Source organism: Heptranchias perlo, chromosome 3 (genome assembly GCF_035084215.1).
Source record: "Heptranchias perlo isolate sHepPer1 chromosome 3, sHepPer1.hap1, whole genome shotgun sequence".
In the NCBI taxonomy this organism is placed as follows: Eukaryota; Metazoa; Chordata; class Chondrichthyes; order Hexanchiformes; family Hexanchidae; genus Heptranchias; species Heptranchias perlo.
The window spans coordinates 63078781-63096403 of record NC_090327.1 but is presented as its reverse complement, the minus strand read 5'-3'; the positions used below and the strand labels follow the sequence as shown (position 1 = coordinate 63096403).

At 40.7% G+C, this 17623-nt stretch overlaps 1 protein-coding gene across 1 annotated transcript in view; it reads left to right on the top strand.

Moving 5' to 3' along the window:
- The window catches only part of LOC137314905 (peroxidasin homolog), a 573760-nt gene that overhangs the window by 311719 nt on the left and 244418 nt on the right, over positions 1-17623 (top strand). Inside the window, exon 5 of the mRNA XM_067979924.1 lies at positions 9185-9256. Within this exon, the coding sequence (XP_067836025.1) occupies positions 9185-9256 (72 nt within the window). The remainder of the gene's footprint in view (positions 1-9184; positions 9257-17623) is intronic.

The window sequence follows — 17623 nt, the reverse complement described above, 5'->3', positions numbered from 1 at the left end:
TAATTTGTCAAAACTTGACAGTAGTTATATAAACAATGGGACATTTAATTGTACTGTGCTGAACATCTGATGAATTATGCAACATGAATCAAAAGCAAGTAGTTTATCTACTTACATTACTATCAGTATCTGTACTGAAGGGTTTATGTGCTGTCAAAACATAAGCCCATTAAACAGCTGTCAATGTTTAGGTACACTTGCAGGACCTCCAAATCACCACTTAACATGCAGTTTCCTTTCTTCCATTAATAAAGTCTCTTGTGGCATAAATCCATATGAACATGAAACACAATAAGATATGGCTTTAGATTCAGAACATTCAATTGAAGGCAGCAATGGCAGAATTAACTTTGGGTCAGATTTCTTTTTTCTCCTATGGACATCTTGATACAGACAGTAATGAATAAAAGATTTCCAAAGGTTAAATGTACTTTTGGCAACTTCAGGCAATGAGTGTGATTATAACAGAGCTCAGCACACTCCCTTTTCATCAAGTTAGTCAAGTTGAGCCAAGTATCTGCCTAACTGATGATCTCCTCATTTCCATGTAATGCCAGATCAAATCCTTAAGCTTACCAGCTATAGTACTGCCTGTTAACCCCATCCTTCCAGCACTTCACTGGCATCTGTAATTACTAAGGGTGTTTCTGCTGGAAGGTGTTTAGGGTTTCAGTCTGGCTACTGCATTAATGTTCTCCACCAACAGTTATTTGAACTATTAGGTGTTGTGTTTCAGTCCAAATAGAACATTACCTGTTGGGAATGATGGAGAATTAAAAGGAGGATTCTTTATTGGTCTAAACTAAGGCCCACATTTCTGAGTCGAAAAAATTGCTAATTGTTTGGAATGTTCCCTAACAGTAGAGTTATTTTTATCCTTCTATCTGCTTCTAACTAGGAAGGTTGTATCTTTAGTGTACAGAGGTGTGTGGGGAGACAGCAGGAATGGACGATGAGTCAGGTGTTCTTCCGGGCAATTCTTCATTTTCATCTCCCATGGAATGTGTTGTACATTTAAGGATGCCATTCTAAAATTCTCAAGACTGAAACCCTCCCAAAGCAAAATAAACCTGACCCTCCACAAGATAAGTTTGGATGAAAGCCCTTCGGCTGATTTCAACTCATTCTTCTAGAAGATCAATCTTACCATCTTCCATTACGTATCCAAAGGGGCAGAAACCTGGGCAGTTAAAATCACCCAAGTTATTTACCCGCCCTGGAGCTGACTGGTTCCAATTTTCAACTGCTCTCCTGAGCAGGCGGCAAGAACACCCGCCCAAAAATTTTTAACATATACAGGTTGCATCCTGGTGATGACATTGAGGCCTGAAATTTTTACCGGGGGCCTGAGCAGGAATTGGCAGTGGCTTTCACACCAGGCCAAACCAACAGCATAGAGGATCGGAGCCAGAAGAGACCCGAAAAGGTAAGTTTAAAAGTTTTTTTTTAAACATTCCTTGTCGGGCCCAGAGGCACAGAGTGCGTCTCTGGGCCCCACAAAACAAGCTTGGACCTCCCCAGCCGTGATCTCGACACCCACTCCCGATCGCGGGACCCGCGTGGGACAGCCCGGCAGCCGATCTTGCCACTTATCTGCTGTCGCTGAATGGCAGCATGATTATCCACCACTGCCTGCCCAGAATGGGATCTAAATGAGGCCTGTTAAAATTGGCTGGGTCTCATTCTGCCATGGGCAGGTGGCAAATTAACTCGCCAACGTGATTTCCCGTTGGATACCTGTTAGTAGTTCAAATCCAGGCCCAACTGTTTGTTAAATGAGTCGAGAGTCATGGCCTTAACCACTTTTCCTAACACCCTTGCCAGCTACTTCTCACCCTCTGCCATCAGCTCAGCTGTCATCAGATTACTACAGAGTGATATTGCTTCATTTTAAGCATGGCCTTACACACAGCCAGCGAATATTGGAAAATCACAGATATGCGTTAGCTGCAAGCACGCTGTGTCACAAAATCTATCTTACAGATGTTATTTTAAACAAGCTGTAGATTGATTATAATGCAATGGATGCTTCAAATCAGAAGTTTTAATGTGCTATGATTACAACGCACGGGTAGGTAAAAATATATACCCAGAGAAAAGATGCAACAAGAAATTATCACTGTATTCCTTTGAGTGGAATAAATGTTGTGTTCTTCGGCTCTCCATTGAGTGTTCACCTCACAGCTATGTTTTTGTTTTAAGTTTCCATTATTTTTATCTGGCTCTTACAAAGATTATTACCAATTTAAAGAATTTTGAATTCTCCCTATTGTGTTAATTGAAATAAATTCCATAATTCATGTTATATATGAGTCAACAGTAGCTTAATCCATGTTTTTGCTCAGATATGTATCGAAAAGTATTCAGTGCTCAGTGATGCCTGGTGTTTTCATAATAACTTGGTCCAGGATGAAGAACTGATGAGATCCCCTCGAATGTGATAACATCTTAAATTTTTCATAAGCCATGGTTGTAGCAATTTAATGGTGCATGATTACAAAATGTTCTTAAACATTTATGAACTCTGCTTATGGTTCTGTGTTCATAGGCTTTCTGGATTATTATTAATTAATTATTTTTGTTTATACCAACTTTTAAAAATTAACTAAGTTACTTATTTGTAGCAAAGTAATTTCAGTACTCCTGATGAAACCTAGCACAGTGGGAATATTGTAAGCGATATAGCATTTGCTGATAGAGAATATCTTGCTCAACCATGATGGACTTTTTTGCAGCAAGATTATTCCTTCTGGTTAGGTGACACGACCCCATTCATTTTACCAATTCCTTTCCTCTTCCTGTCACGTGGTGCAAAGCTACACAAAACACTTCATTTGACATAATGGCGGTATTTGGCAATGATAATAGAAGCAGCATTGACATTTTCTCTTTAATTGAGAAACCAAAATGGCAGGTCAAGGGTCATAGTGCACCAAGCTTGAACAGTGCAAAATAGAAGGTTGCATCTATCAGGAAGTAGTGACTAGCTAATGCCTAACTTGGGATTTAAATAACTGAAGATTGTAGGAGGGCAGAAAGAATAACAAGGTGAGGAGCTCAGCTGTTTAGAAGTCCTGGGAAAGAATGAGTTAGAGTAGCACACTGAGCCCTGATTTCACCATAGTGAGAACGTATGAGAATGAAGAACCCATGGGGCGGGTTATTGAGAGCTTAGAAGGAACAATAGAGGATGTTCAGAGAAGAACTGACTTTGATAGTATTAATAAAATTGGAAGAAATTAGAAAGTTGGAAAAGATAGCATGAGGGAAAGGTTAGAGGCTAGGGGTGAGAAAGAGATGGCCTATTGGACAACAAGTTTTTAACTTGTGTCCAGGAGTGCGAGATTTTGCAATAATAATAGAGGTTGTGCAAACACTGAAATCTGATGGAAAGGTTTTATGTTATGTAAAAGATAAAAGCAAAAGTTAAATGAGTTATGGGATGACAACTGGGGACTTCAACTATCCTAATATAGACTAGGATAACAATAATAATATAAGGGGCTAGGAGGCGGAGAAATGCGTTCAGGATAACTTTCTTGACCCGTATGTTTCCGGCCCAACCAGGAAGGAGGCATTGCTCGACATGGTTCTAGGGAAAGACGCAGGCCAAGTGGAGCAAGTGTCAATGGGGGAGCATTTAGGGAGCAGCGATCATAGTATCAAAAGGTTTAGAATAGCTATGGAAAAGGACACGGACCAATCTAAAGTAAAAATATTCAATTGGAGGAGGGCTGATTTCAATGGGATGAGAACAGATCTGGCCCAGTTAAATTGGAATCAAAGATTGGCAGGCAAAACTGTAATTGAACAGTGGGTGGCCTTTGAAGAGGAGATGGTTTGGGTACATTCTAGGTACATTCCCACGAGGCAGAATGGTAGGCAACAAAGCCAGAGCTCCCTGGATGACAAAAGAGATAGTGTGTAAGATGAAAGAGAAAGAAGGGGCGTATGACAGATATCAGGTTGATAACACAAGTAAGAACCAGGCAGAATATAGGAAGTTCAGAGGGGAAGTGAAAAAGGAAATAAGAGGGGCAAAGTGAGAGTATGAGAATAGACTGGAGGCCAACATAAAAGGGAATCTAAAAGTCTTCTACAGGCATCCACCACCCTAAACATTCACTCCCTTCACCACCGGAGCACAGTGGCTGCAGTGTGTACCATCTACAGGATGCACTGCAGCAACTCGCCAAGGCTTCTTCATCAGCACCTCCCAAAACTGCAACCTCTACCGCCTAGAAGGACAAGGAGAGCAGGCACATGGGAACAACACCACCTGCACGTTCCCCTCCAAGTCACACATCATCCCGACTTGGAAATATATCGCCGTTCCTTCATCGTCACTGGGTCAAAATCTTGGAGCTCTCTACCTTACAGCATTGTGGGAGATCCTTCACCACACGAACTACAGTGGTTCAAGAAGGCAGCTCACCACCACCTTCTCAAGGGCAATTAGGGATGGGCAATAAATGCCGGCCTCGCCAGCGCCGCCCACATCCCATGAATGAATAAAAAAATATATAAATAGTAAATGGGTAGTAAGAGGAGGGGTGACGCCAATTAGGGACCATAAAGGAGATCTTTTCATGGAGGCAGAGGGCATGTCAGAGGTAATAAATGAGTACTTTGCATCTGTCTTTACCAAGGAAGAAGATGCTGCCAGAGTCTCAGTAAAGGAAGATATAGTTGAGCTCCTGGATGGGCTAAAAATTGATAGAGAAGAGGTACTAGAAAGGCTAGCTGTACTTAAAGTAGATAAGTCACCCAGTCCGGATGGGATGCATCCAACATTGCTGAGGGAAGTAAGGGTGGAAATTGTGGAGGTACTGGCTATAATCTTCCAAACATCCGTAGATACGGGGGTGGTGCCAGAGGACTGGAGAATTGTAAATGTTATACCCGTGTTCAAAAAGGGTGTAAGGATAAACCCAGCAAATATAGGCCAGTCAATTTAACCTCAGTGGTGGGGAAACTTTTAGGAACAATAATCCGGGAAAGAATTAACAGCCACTTGGACGTGGTGGATTGATTAGGGAAAGCCAGCATGGATTTGTTAAAGGCAAATTGTGTTTAACTAACCTGATAGAGTTTTTTGATGCGGTAACAGAGAGGGTCGATGAGGGCAATGCAGTTGATGTGGTGTATATGGACTTTCAAAAGGTGTTTGAAAAGCGCCGCATGGTCAGCTTATTATCAAGATTGCGGCCCATGGAATAAAGGGAGCAGTAGCAACATGGATACAGAATTGGCTAAGAGACAGGAAACAGAGAATATTGGTGAACGGTTGTTTTTTGGACTGGAGGGATGTGTACAGTGGCATTCCCCAGGGGTCAGTGCTGGGAGCACTGCTTTTCTTGATATATATTAATGACTTGGACTTAGGTGTACAGGGCACAATTTCAAAATTTGCAGTTGACACAAAACTCGGAAGGGTAGTAAACAGTGAGGAGGATAGTGATAGACTTCATGAGGATATAGACAGGCTGGTGGCATGGCCGGACACGTGGCAGATGAAATTTAATGCAGAAAAATACGAAGTGATACATTTTGGTAGGAAGAAAGAGGAGAGGCAATATAAACCAGAGGGCACAACTCAAAGTGGCACAGGAACAGAGAGATCTGGGAGTATATGTGCACAAATCGTTAAAGTGGCAGGGCAGGTTGAGAAAGCGGTTAAAAAAGTAAACAGAATCCTGGGCTTTATAAATCGAGGCATAGAGTACAAAAGTATGGAAGTCATGATGAACCTTTATAAAACACTGGTTCGGCCACAACAGTTCTGGGCACCGCACTTTAGGAAAGATGTGAAGGCTTAGAGAGGGTGCAGAAGAGATTTACTCGAATAATTCCAGGGATGAGGAACTTTAGTTACGTGGATAGACTGGAGAAGCTGCAGTTGTTCTCCTTGGAACAGAGAAGGTAGCGAGGAGATTTGATAAAAGTATTCAAAACCATGAAGGGTCTAGACAGAGTAGATAGAGAGAAACTTTTCCCATTGGTGGAAGGGTCAAGAACCAGAGGACATAGATTTAAGGTCATTGGCAAAAGAACCAAAGGTGACATGAGGAAAAACTTTTTTACACAGTGAGTGGTTAGGATCTGGAATGCACTGCCCAGGGCAGATTCAATCATGGCCTTCAAAAGGGAACTGGATAAGTACTTGAAAGGAAAACATTTGCAGGTCTATGGGGATAGGGCAGGGCAGTGGGACTAGCTGGATTGCTTTTGCATAGAGCCAGCACGGACTCGATGGACCGAATGGCATCCTTCCGTGCTGTAACCTTTCTATGATTCTACAGTTTTGACTTTTTGAAACTATTATTCTCATGCTATCGGAACCCTTTGTTTGTGTTAGGGTTTTATAACGGAATCCCAGCCTTTAATTCATGGGTTAAACGTTTGGTAGTATTTTATAAGGAACACATAAATAATTTAAGTGCTTTTGAATATTTATTTATGTATATGGAGATCTTAAAAAGTTTGCCTTCCTCCACTATCCTGAAACATTCACAACAATGCAGGTAGAGATTAAATGGTTTCAGGCTTTTAAGATGTGTTACTGACTACAAGGCCAAGTTTTTCCAATTGTACTGCCAACAGCAACCCATTTAATTTAATGGGTTACCGTTGGCATTACGATCAAAAAAACCAAGTCCATTCTCCAGGCTCACTTGCATCTGCAGTGAGGAGTTAATCTGTCCCTCAGCCAACGACTAGAACTTGGGAATGCAATAGGCTAGCAATAGGTGAGTGAGATGTCCAGAAACTGAGATCGTGTCCAAGGATGAGATGAATGGCACTTGAGAAGGACTTTCACATAGCAACATCATTTGATACAGGCATAAGTATTTGACTTCAGTTAAAGCTGTGCAACCTCAGTGGTAGAAGATTGACTGATAGTCTTAAACTTTCAGGCTTTTTTAAATTCTTTATTACACAAAAAGTCTTTAAGTTTTGGTTCTGGCGAGCATTTGCATTTTGACTTTTTCCACTGAAGTCTTTAATGTTGCCAAGTTTCTTTGGTGTCGCTGCTTTGTGTGGCTTTACATTACATTGTAGGAGAAATTGAAACATTTTTCTGTTTTTTTTAAGAACAAAATTATAATTTGAGACCAGGGTTTTTCCTGAAAAATAAGACATCTAAATAAGGAGGAGCATATTTTGCTGAAAATAATGTACTTTTTTAAAACTGAAATATGTTCAATTTATACAATGTTCCAAAACATTTGTAAACTGTTTATGGTGTATTTACAGCTTTAATAAGATGTTACAAACTAATTATTACATTCAATCAACAGCTTTTTAAAATTCAAATGTATGCTAATTATTGATGATTATGTTATTAGTCCACTTTTGCTCGGTAATTTTCTCCTTTCCTCTCCTGAAGATGCTTGGGTACAGTCCTGCAGCTACACTTAGCTCACTCATGTCTCTACAGTGATATGTGAGCCTAGATAGTATTAGCATTCCTTTTGAACATGGACAGGTATCTTAACCGGTCCTCACCTGACACCCACTTTCCAGCAGCGGATATCAACCAAAAGTAGAACCCTGACTGATTTTTCTCTTGCTAGCCCCAAAAGCACTTGGGCTCATTACAATGTCCCTGCTGAGATCAACTCAGCACAGAGTAGAGATTGAGTTTGGAACTTCTGGGTTTGTTAGGCTCAGTTCCACCTTGAGCAATTAGTATAAGGTTTCAACTACTTCTGTGAAAGTTGTTAGTTTCAAAGTTTTTCTTACAAGTCATATATCTATAAATTCTGTAATTTTTAATGTTGAAGTATAACTGTGTTATATTTCTGGTTATGATCATTATTTTTACCAGGTGGGTATATGAGTACAATAAAGCCTCTTAATGGGAACACCTAAGTGGCAAGCAGACCATTCCCTGTTCCAATTATTCTTGTAACAAACAAATTAGGGTGCCTGTGGCAAAATTGGCCATCTTAAACAAATTCCTATTGGCAGGGTGCCCATTAATTGGCATGTACAATATAGCCTGGCTATGATTGAATTGTATGACAGTGACATAATGATTGGGCAGAAGAGGGAAAGCACAGAACATGCTTCCTTAAACAACTTAAGGTGATCAAGCATGTTATTTTAGAATTAATTATTGTGGCAAAATTAAATTAACAAAAGCTTCATTAGATTTTCTTTTGCTATGTGCTTTATTCCCTCTTCTGTTTACTACTACTGTAAATTGGGAAGTTTTCTTCCAGTTAATAATATTTAGTATTCTGAAAGTTAGTTAGCAGGTTAACTAACCATGGAAACTCGATAGAAGTCAGTCACTGAATGTCATGCCCACCAATTGGGCACATGTTTGATCTTGACTCTGAAACTGTAAGGAATCCCTGATGTAACAACTGATGTAACAACTGAAATCATTAATTGGAAGAGCTACTTCATTTTTCTATGATGACAGAATTCCACCAATTAATTTCCATAAGACAGGATCCCACACCAGGAATGTAGTTTTGGGTATTACATGTATCTGAAATTTGAGCAGAAAATCAGAACTTATAAAGCAACACAGTCTGAGCGAATGGTTAAATAATCTTTAAAAGTTGGATAAAAACAGTATCTGGTAATTCCTGGCATGGAATTCATTTTGTACTTTGAGGTTTTCTGATAATTTTTTTGAAATAATTTGTAAGAGGCTTGGCTGGACTCTGAGCAACTGGGATGCATCCATAGTGAGTGACAACAGTGGTGTCAACTAAAGAGGGGCCAGTGACATTGAATGTGGAAAAAGATTCCAATTGCTTTAGCTTTCGGGAAATTACAAAATCCATTTCACGTGTATGAAGTCATCTTGTCAATGCTAATACAGAGCAGAAGGACCGACTGTTAGCTATTAATAGTGGTTTGTGGAATTCTGTCATCGCTACAGAGAAATTGGAAAGAGCTCCAGCTGTTTGAATTGTTGAACTTGTACTCTGTGTGAAACACTTTAAAAGGAGTGCAGATACAGCAGTAAGCCCAATATGATAGAATTACTGCCTAATATATTGGTACTTACATCAGGCTTCTAATGTAACAATGTTAGTTATACAGGAAAGCCGGTAAGAAGAGAAATCTCCAATTTACAGTAGCTTGGGTTGGTTTCTGAAAACAAACCACATCCCAGGCAGCAATTATGAATACTAACTCTTAACGTAAATTCTTTCAACAGATACATTCACTTCAACCACATAGAGATACTAGAGCCAGAAACTTTTAGTGATCTTCCCAAACTAGAGAGATTGTAAGTGCTGCATGGATTGCTGTTTAATCTGCTTATCTGTGTGCTTTTGTCATTGATCTCACTGACCAGACTAATTGCTTTTTGCACTGGATTGATAACTAACTTAGTTCCAGCACATTCCCCTTAAATAACTAGACTTCAAACAGGTCTATAACCAGTTTTAGCAACGTCAATCAATAGGTATTTTTATATTACAGATCCAGGAGAACAGTGCTCAAATGGGAACCCATGAGCTATGTGTGCCATGCTCCCTTGTTTAGCTTCCAGTCATGCTGCCAGTCTAACTGTAGATTCACTGGAAGCCAATTTAAAAAGGGAGACCGACTGGTTTAGAAATTTTTTAAAAATCTGATTTTTTTTTTCCTGTTTTTAATGTTTGAAACTTTCCAGTTAAGGCTACAGAATACATGCTTGTGACTTGGAAAATGCTACAAAAACAGTAATGAAAGGAAATAATCTGAGACAATCTACTTGAACACATTAATCTTATCAGACAAAAACAGCAACAACTTGCATTGATATAGCGCCTTTAACTTAGTAAAACATCCCAAGGTGCTTCACAGGAATGTTATCAAACAAATTTTGACACTGAGCCACATAAGGAGATATTAGGACAGGTGACCAAAAACTTGGTAAAAGAGGTAGGTTTTAAGGAGCGTCTTAAAGGAGGAGAGGTAGAGAGGCGGAGAGGTTTAGGGAGGGAGTTCCAGAGCTTAGGGCGTGAGCGGCTGAAGGCACGGCCGCCAATGGTGGAGCAGTTAAAATCGGAGATGCGCAAGAGGCAAGAATTGGTGAAGCGAAGAGATCTCGGAGGGTTGTGGGGCTGAAGGAGGTTACAGGGACAGGGAGGAGCGAGGCCATGGAGGGATTTGAAAACAAGGATGAGAATTTTAAAATTAAGGCATTCCTGGACCAGGACCCAATGTAAGTCAGCGAGCACAGGGCTAAAACAATTGTGTTTAGAAATATTCATAATTTAGAAAAACCACAGATTGTGTTTAAAATGAAATTTACATACAACTGGAATAATATGTAACAGCAATATATTTTTTCAAAGTCAGAAATCAGGCACTAGGAACAAGACAATTAAAATGCAGAACTCCCCACTGGGGTTTTCAGCGTTAATGACTTAGATGAAGGGACCGAGTGTAATATATCCAAGTTTGCTGATGATACAAAGCTAGGTGGCAAAGCAAGCTGTGAGGAGGACATAAAGAGTCTGCAAAGAGATATAGACAGATTAAGTGAGTGGACAAGGTGGCGGCAGATGGAGTATAATTTGGGGAAATGTGAAGTTATTCACTTTGGTAGGAAGAATAGAAAAACAGAATATTATTTAAATGGTGAGAAACTTTTAAAAGTTGGTGTTCAGAGAGACTTGGGTGTCTTCGTCCAAGAAACACAAGAAGTTAGTATGCAGGTACAGCAGGCAATTAGGAAAGCAAATGGCATAATGGCCTTTATTGCAAGGGGGTTGAAGTACAAGAGTAAGGAAATCTTACTACAGTTGTACAGGACTTTAGTGAGATCTCACCTGGAGTACTGCGTACAGTTTTGGTCTCCTTATCTAAGGAAGGATAGACTTGCCTTAGAGACAGTGCAATGAAAGTTCATTAGATTAATTCCTGGGATGAGAGGGTTGTCCTATGAGGAGAGGTTGAGTAGAATGGGCCTATACTCTCTGGAGTTTAGAAGAATGAGAGGTGATCTCATTGAAACATATAAGATTATGAGAGGGCTTGCTAGGGTAGATGCTGAGAGATTGTTTCCCCTGGCTAAAGAGTCTAGAACTAGAGGGCATAGTCTCAGGCTAAGGGGTTGGCCATTCAAGACTGAGATGAGCAGGAATTTCTTCATGCAGAGGGTTGTGAATCTTTGGAATTCTCTACCCCAGAGGGCATTGGATGCTGAGTCATTGAATATATTCAAGGCAGAGATCGATAGATTTTTGGACTCTAGGGGAATCAAGGGATCTGGGGATCGGACGGGGAAATTGGAAATGAGTTTGAAGATCAGCCATGATCTGATTGAATGGCAGAGCAGGCTCGAGGGGCCGTATGACCTACTCCTGCTCCTATTTCATATGTTCTTATGTTTCTGCATTTTCTTTAAGAATGTATTTTATTAGAAAATAAAGGATGGATGATAGGATCAGTGGCTTTTCAGTATCTATTGAGCTACCTGGAATCCTTTGTTGATTTTACAGTAGCCCATCACTTGTGCAGTTTATGGAGCACATTAATGTACGATAGAATTATAGAATCATAGACAGGTTACAGCATGGAAGGAGGCCATTCGGCCTATTGAGTCCGCGCCGGCTCTATGCAAGAGCAATCCAGCTAGTCCCATTCCCCCGCCCTTTCCCCGTAGCCCTGCAAATTTTTGCCTTTCAAGTACTTATCCAGTTCCATTTTGAAGGCCATGATTGAATCTGCCTCCACCACCCCCTCGGGCAGTGCATTCTAGATCCTAACCCCTCGTTGTGTAAAAAAGCTTTTCCTCATGTCACCTTTAGTTCTTTTGCCAATCACCTTAAATCTATGTCCTCTGTTCATTGACCCTTCCACCAATGGGAACTGTTTCTATCTACTCTGTCTAGACCCTTCATGATTTTGAATACCTCTATCAAATCTCCTCTGTTCCAAGGAGAACAACCGCAGCTTCTCCAGTCTATCCACGTTATTAAAGTCCCACATCCCTGGAATCATTCTAGTAAATCTCTTCTGCACTCTCTCTAAGGCCTTCACATCTTTCCTAAAGTGCGGTGCCCAGAACTGGACACAATACTCCAGTTGTGGCCAAACTAGTGTTTCATAAAGGTTCATCATGACTTCCATACTTTTGTACTCTTTGCCTCTATTTATAAAGCCCAGGATCCCTTGTGCTTTTTTAACCACTTTCTCAATCTGCCCTACCACCTTCAACGATCTGTATACATATACCCCCAAATCACTCTGTTCCTGTACCCCTTTTAGAGTTGTGCCCTCTAGTTTATATTGCCTCTCCTCTTTCTTCCCACCAAAATGTATCACTTCGCATTTTTCTGCATTAAATTTCATCTGCCATGCGTACGCCCATGACACCAGCCTGTCTATATCCTTTGAAGTCTATCACTATCCTCCTCACTGTTTACTACCCTTCCAAGTTTTGTGTCATCTGCAAATTTTGAAGTTATGCCCTGTACACCCAAGTCCATGTCATTAATATGTATCAAGAAAAGCAGTGGTCCCAGCACCGAGCCCTGGGGAACAGCATTGTACACCTCCCTCCAGTCCGAAAAACAACCGTTCACCACTACTCTCTGTTTCCTGTTCCTTAGCTAATTCTGTATCCATGTTGCTCCTGCCCCCTTTATTCCATGGGCCGCAATCTTGATGATAAGCCTACCGTGCGGCACTTTATCAAATGCCTTTTGAAAGTCCATCTACACCACATCAACTGCATGACTGGATAACAGAGAAATTGTAATTTCAAATGAAGATGACCTAAATTATACCAGATTATAATTTTCAAATAAACTTACTTCATAAGGTTAGTACAAAGGTTGGCATGCACAATACTTTTACAGTATTTTAAAATAGGTCAGGACAGATATAAATAGGCATTGACATTTGCTGATGGATATAGCACTTAGCAGGGATGAGAATGTAGGGTTTTGACGAAGGGTCCATGCCCAAAACGTTAATTCCTCTGCTGTCTCCACAGGCATTGTCTGACTTGCTGAGGGTGACCACTATTTTCTGTTTTTATTTTGTTAGAATCTAGAGTTTTGCTTTTAGGATTTGGCTTTCTTTAACTTCAAGAGTTCTAAATTTTAGATAGTCTTAATCAGGAAGTTTGATCCTGATTATGCTGGCTGGAATATAAGTCTTGTTACAACATGGACAAATTCCCAAACTATACTGCAAGATACAGTTTTCACCTCCACACCAGTTGATTTAATTCCATCTACATATTTTTAGTGAGCCTGTTAATGTGTTCTCATAAATTACTGTTTGTACTATTTAATACAAACAGTATCCTGGGCTGGGACCAGTGTCCTAGTGAATCGAATAACTAGGGCGGTGGATGGGGCTTCAAACGAATAAGAATGGGGGAGGGTTCAGGTAAGGGTGAATTTATCAGTCTAAAGAGAAAAGTCAAGGCTGTAGAGCAGAGTAGCGATTTGGGTAAAAACAAGCTGAGAGAGTTTAACAAAGGGCATTAGTGACTTAGGGAAAAATAGTAAAAAGTTAAAATTAAGGGTGCTATATCTGAATGCACAAAGCAATTGTAACAAGATAGATGAATTAATGGCACAAATAGAGATAAATGGGTTTGATATAGTAGCCATTACTGAGATGTGATTGCAGGGTGACCAAGGCTGGGAACTAAATATTCCAGGGTACTTGACATTTAGAAAAGATAGTCAAAATGGAAAAGGTGGGGGAGGTAGACCTGATAATAAAGGATGAGATAAAGACAGCAGTGAGAATGGATCTTAGCTCAGAAAATCAGGATGTAGAATCAGTATGGGTAGAGTTAAGAAATAACAAGGGGCAGAAAACACTGGTTGGAATAGTTTACAGGCCCCATATCAGTGGTTATAGTATTGGACAAAGTATAAATCAGGAAATTAGAGAAGCATGTAACAAGGGTAATGCAATAATTATGGGGGACTTGAATCTTCATATAGATAGGTGCAACCAAATTGGCAAAAGTGGTTTGGACGACAAGTTCATGGAATGCATCCAAGACAGTTTTCTAGAACAATATATCGAGGAACCAACGAGGGAACAGGCTATTTTAGATCTAGTATTGTGTAATGAAACAGGGTTAATTAGTAACCTTATAGTTAAGGATCTTCTGGGGATGAGTGATATTAATATGATAGAATTTCATATTGAGTTTGAGAGTGATGTAGTTAAGTCTGAAACTAGGGTCTTAAATTTAAACAATGCCATTTATGTAAGTATGAGGGGTGAGTTGGCTAAGGTAGATTGGGAAATTGGATTAAAAAATATGATGTTAGATAAGCAATGGAGAACATTTAAAGAAATAATTCATAATTCTCAACGAATATACATTCCCTTGAGGAATAAAAACTCCACGGGAAAACTGATCCAACCGTGGCTAACCGATGTCGTCGCGGGGAGGTTCGCTAGTGCTGTGGCGGAGTGCAGGGGTGGGGGGGTTAAACTAATTTGGCAGGGGGATGGGCACCAGGATGTATCATTGGAAAGGAGAAACAAGGTGCACAAAGGATTGGGAGAGAAAGATAGCTCTAGAATAAGAAATAGTATGGTATTAGGTGGGTTCAGATTAAGAGAGAGTACAAGGAAGTCTAAGATTAGTTTACAGTGCACGTGTGTAAACGCACAAAGCATGGTAAACAATTTTGGTGAGCTGCAGGCTCAAATAGTCATATGGAAATATGATATTGTGGCGATAACAGAGACCTAGTTCAGAAAAGGGCAGGTTTGGGTACTAAATATTCCTGGATACAAGGTGTTCAGGAAAGATAGGGAAGGAAAGAAAGGAGATGGGGGGGTTGGTAGTATTGATTAAGGAGAATTTTACAGTGCTGGAGAGAAAGGATGTCCTAGAGGGGTCAAGGACAGAATCTATTTGGTTAGAGTTAAGAAACAAAAGAGGTGCCATTACACTACTGGGTGCATTCTATATACTGGGTGCATTCTATAAGCCACCAACTAGTGGGAAGGATATAGAGGAGCAAATTTGCATGGAAATTAGAGAGGTGCAAATGCCATAGAGTTGAGATAGCGGGGGAATTCAACTATCCTAATATAGACTGGGATATTAATAACATAAGGGGCAAAGAGGAAGAGAAATTTTTGTAGTGTGTTTGGGAGAACTTTCTTGACCAGTACATTTCCAGCCCAACGAGGAATTGGTTTTGGGGAATGAGGCGGGCCAAGTGGAGCAAGTGTCAATAGGGGAACATTTAGGGAACAGCGATTATTGTATCATAAGGTTTAGAATAGCTATGGAAAAGGATACGGACCACTCTAAAGTAAAGATACTCAATTGGAGGAGGACCAATATCAATGGTATGAGAACAGATGTGGCCCGGGTAAATTGGAATCAAAGATTGGCAGGCAAAACTGTAATTGAACAATGGGCGGCCTTTAAGGAGGAAATGGTTTGGGTACAGTTTAGGTACATTCCCACGAGGCAGAAAGGTAGGGCAACTAAAGCCAGAGCTCCCTGGATGACAAAAGAGATAGTGAGTAAGATGAAATAAACAAAAGGGGCGGATGACAGATGTCAGGTTGATAACACAAGTGAAAACCAGGCTGAATATAGAAAGTTCAGAGGGGAAGTGAAAAAGGAAATAAGAGGGGCAAAGAGAGAGTGTGAGAATAGACTGGTGGCCAACATAAAAGGGAATCCAAAAGTCTTCTATAGGCATGTAAACAGTAAACAGATAGTAAGAGGAAAGGTGGGGCCGATTAGGGACCAAAAAGGAGATCTACTCATGGAGGCAGAGAGCATGGCTGAGGTACTAAATTAATAATTTGCATCTGTCTTTACCAAGGAAGAAGATGCTGCCAGAGTCTCAGTAAAGGAAGATATAGTTGAGATAGTGCTTGGGCTAAAAATTCATAAAGAGGAGGTAGTGGAAATGCTAGCTGTACTTAATGTAGATAAGTCATCTGGTCTGGATGGGATGCATCCTAGGTTGCTGAGGGAAGTAAGGGTGGAAATTGCAGAGGTACTGGCCACAATCTTCCAAACATCCTTTGATATGGGGGTGATGCCAGAGGACTGGAGAATTGTGAATGTTACACCCTTGTTCAAAAAGGGGTGTAAGGATAAACCCAGCAACTATAGGTCAGTCAGTTTAACCTTAGTGGTGGGGAAACTTTTAGAAACGATAATCTGGGACAGAATTGGCAGTCACTTGGACAAGCGTGGATTGATTAGGGAAAGCCAGCACGGATTTGTTAAAGGCAAATCGGGTTTAACTAATTTGTTGGAGTTTTTTTGATGAGGTAACAGAGAGGGTAGATGAGGGCAATGCAGCTGATGTGGTGTATATTGACTTTCAAAAGGCGTTTGATAAAGTGCCGCATAATAGGCTTCTCACCAAGATTGAAGCCCATGGAATAAAAGGGGCAGTAGCAGCGTGGATACAGAATTGGTTAAGTGACAGGAAACAGAGAGTAGTGGTGAACGGTTGTTTTTCGCACTGGAGGGAGGTGTACAGTGGTGTTCCCCAGGGGTCGATACTAGGACCACTGCTTTTCTTGATATATATTAATGGCTTGGACTTGGGTGTACAGGGCACAATTTCTAAATTTGCAGATAACACACAACTTGGAAGTGTAGTAAAAAGTGAGGAGGATAGTGATAGACTTCAAGAGGATGTAGACAGGCTGCTAGCATGGGCAGACACGTGGCAGATGAAATTTAACGCAGAAAAATGCGAGGTGATACATTTCAGTGGGAAGAATCAGGAGAGGCAATATAAACTAAAGGGCACAATCCTAAGAGGGGTACAGCAACAGAGACATCTGGGGGCGTATGTACACAAATCGTTGAAGGTGGCAGGGCAGGTTGAGAAAGCGGTTGAGAAAGCATACGGGATCCTGGGCTTTATAAATAGAGGCATAGAGTACAAAAGCAAGGAAATCATGATGAATCTTCATAAAATATTGGTTCAGCCACAACTGGAGTATTGTGTCCAGTTCTGGGCACTGCACTTCAGGAAAGATGTGAAGGCCTTAGAGAGGGTGCAGAAAAGATTTACTGGAATGATTCCAAGGATAGGGACTTTAGTTACATGGATAGACTGGAGAAGCTGTGGTTGATATCCTTGGAACAGAGAAGTTTGCGAGGAGATTTGATAGACGTATTCAAAATCACAAAGGGTCTAAACAGAGTAGATAGAGATAAACTGTTCCCATTGGCGGAAGGACCAAGAACCAGGAGACATAGATCTAAGGTGATTGGCAAAAAGACCAAAGGTGACATGAGGAAAAAATGTTTACTCAGCGAGTGGTTAGGGTCTGGAATGCACTGCCCAAGGGGGAGGTGGAGGCAGATTCTATCATGTCTTACAAATTGGACCTTGATAAGTACTTGAAAGGAAAATGTTTTCAGGACTACGGGGATAGAGCGGGGGAGTGGGACTAGCTGGATTGCTCTTACAAAGAGCCGGCACGGGCTCGATGGGCCGAATGGCCTCCTTCTGTGCTGTAAGCTTTCTATGATTCTATGATTCTAACTAGAGAAGTTAAGGATAGTATTAGATTAAAAGAAGAGGATTAAATGATTCCAAAAGTAGTAAGCCTGAGGATTGGGAGGGTTTTAGAAATCAGCAAAGGATGACCAAGCAATTGATAAAGAGAGAAAATTGAATAT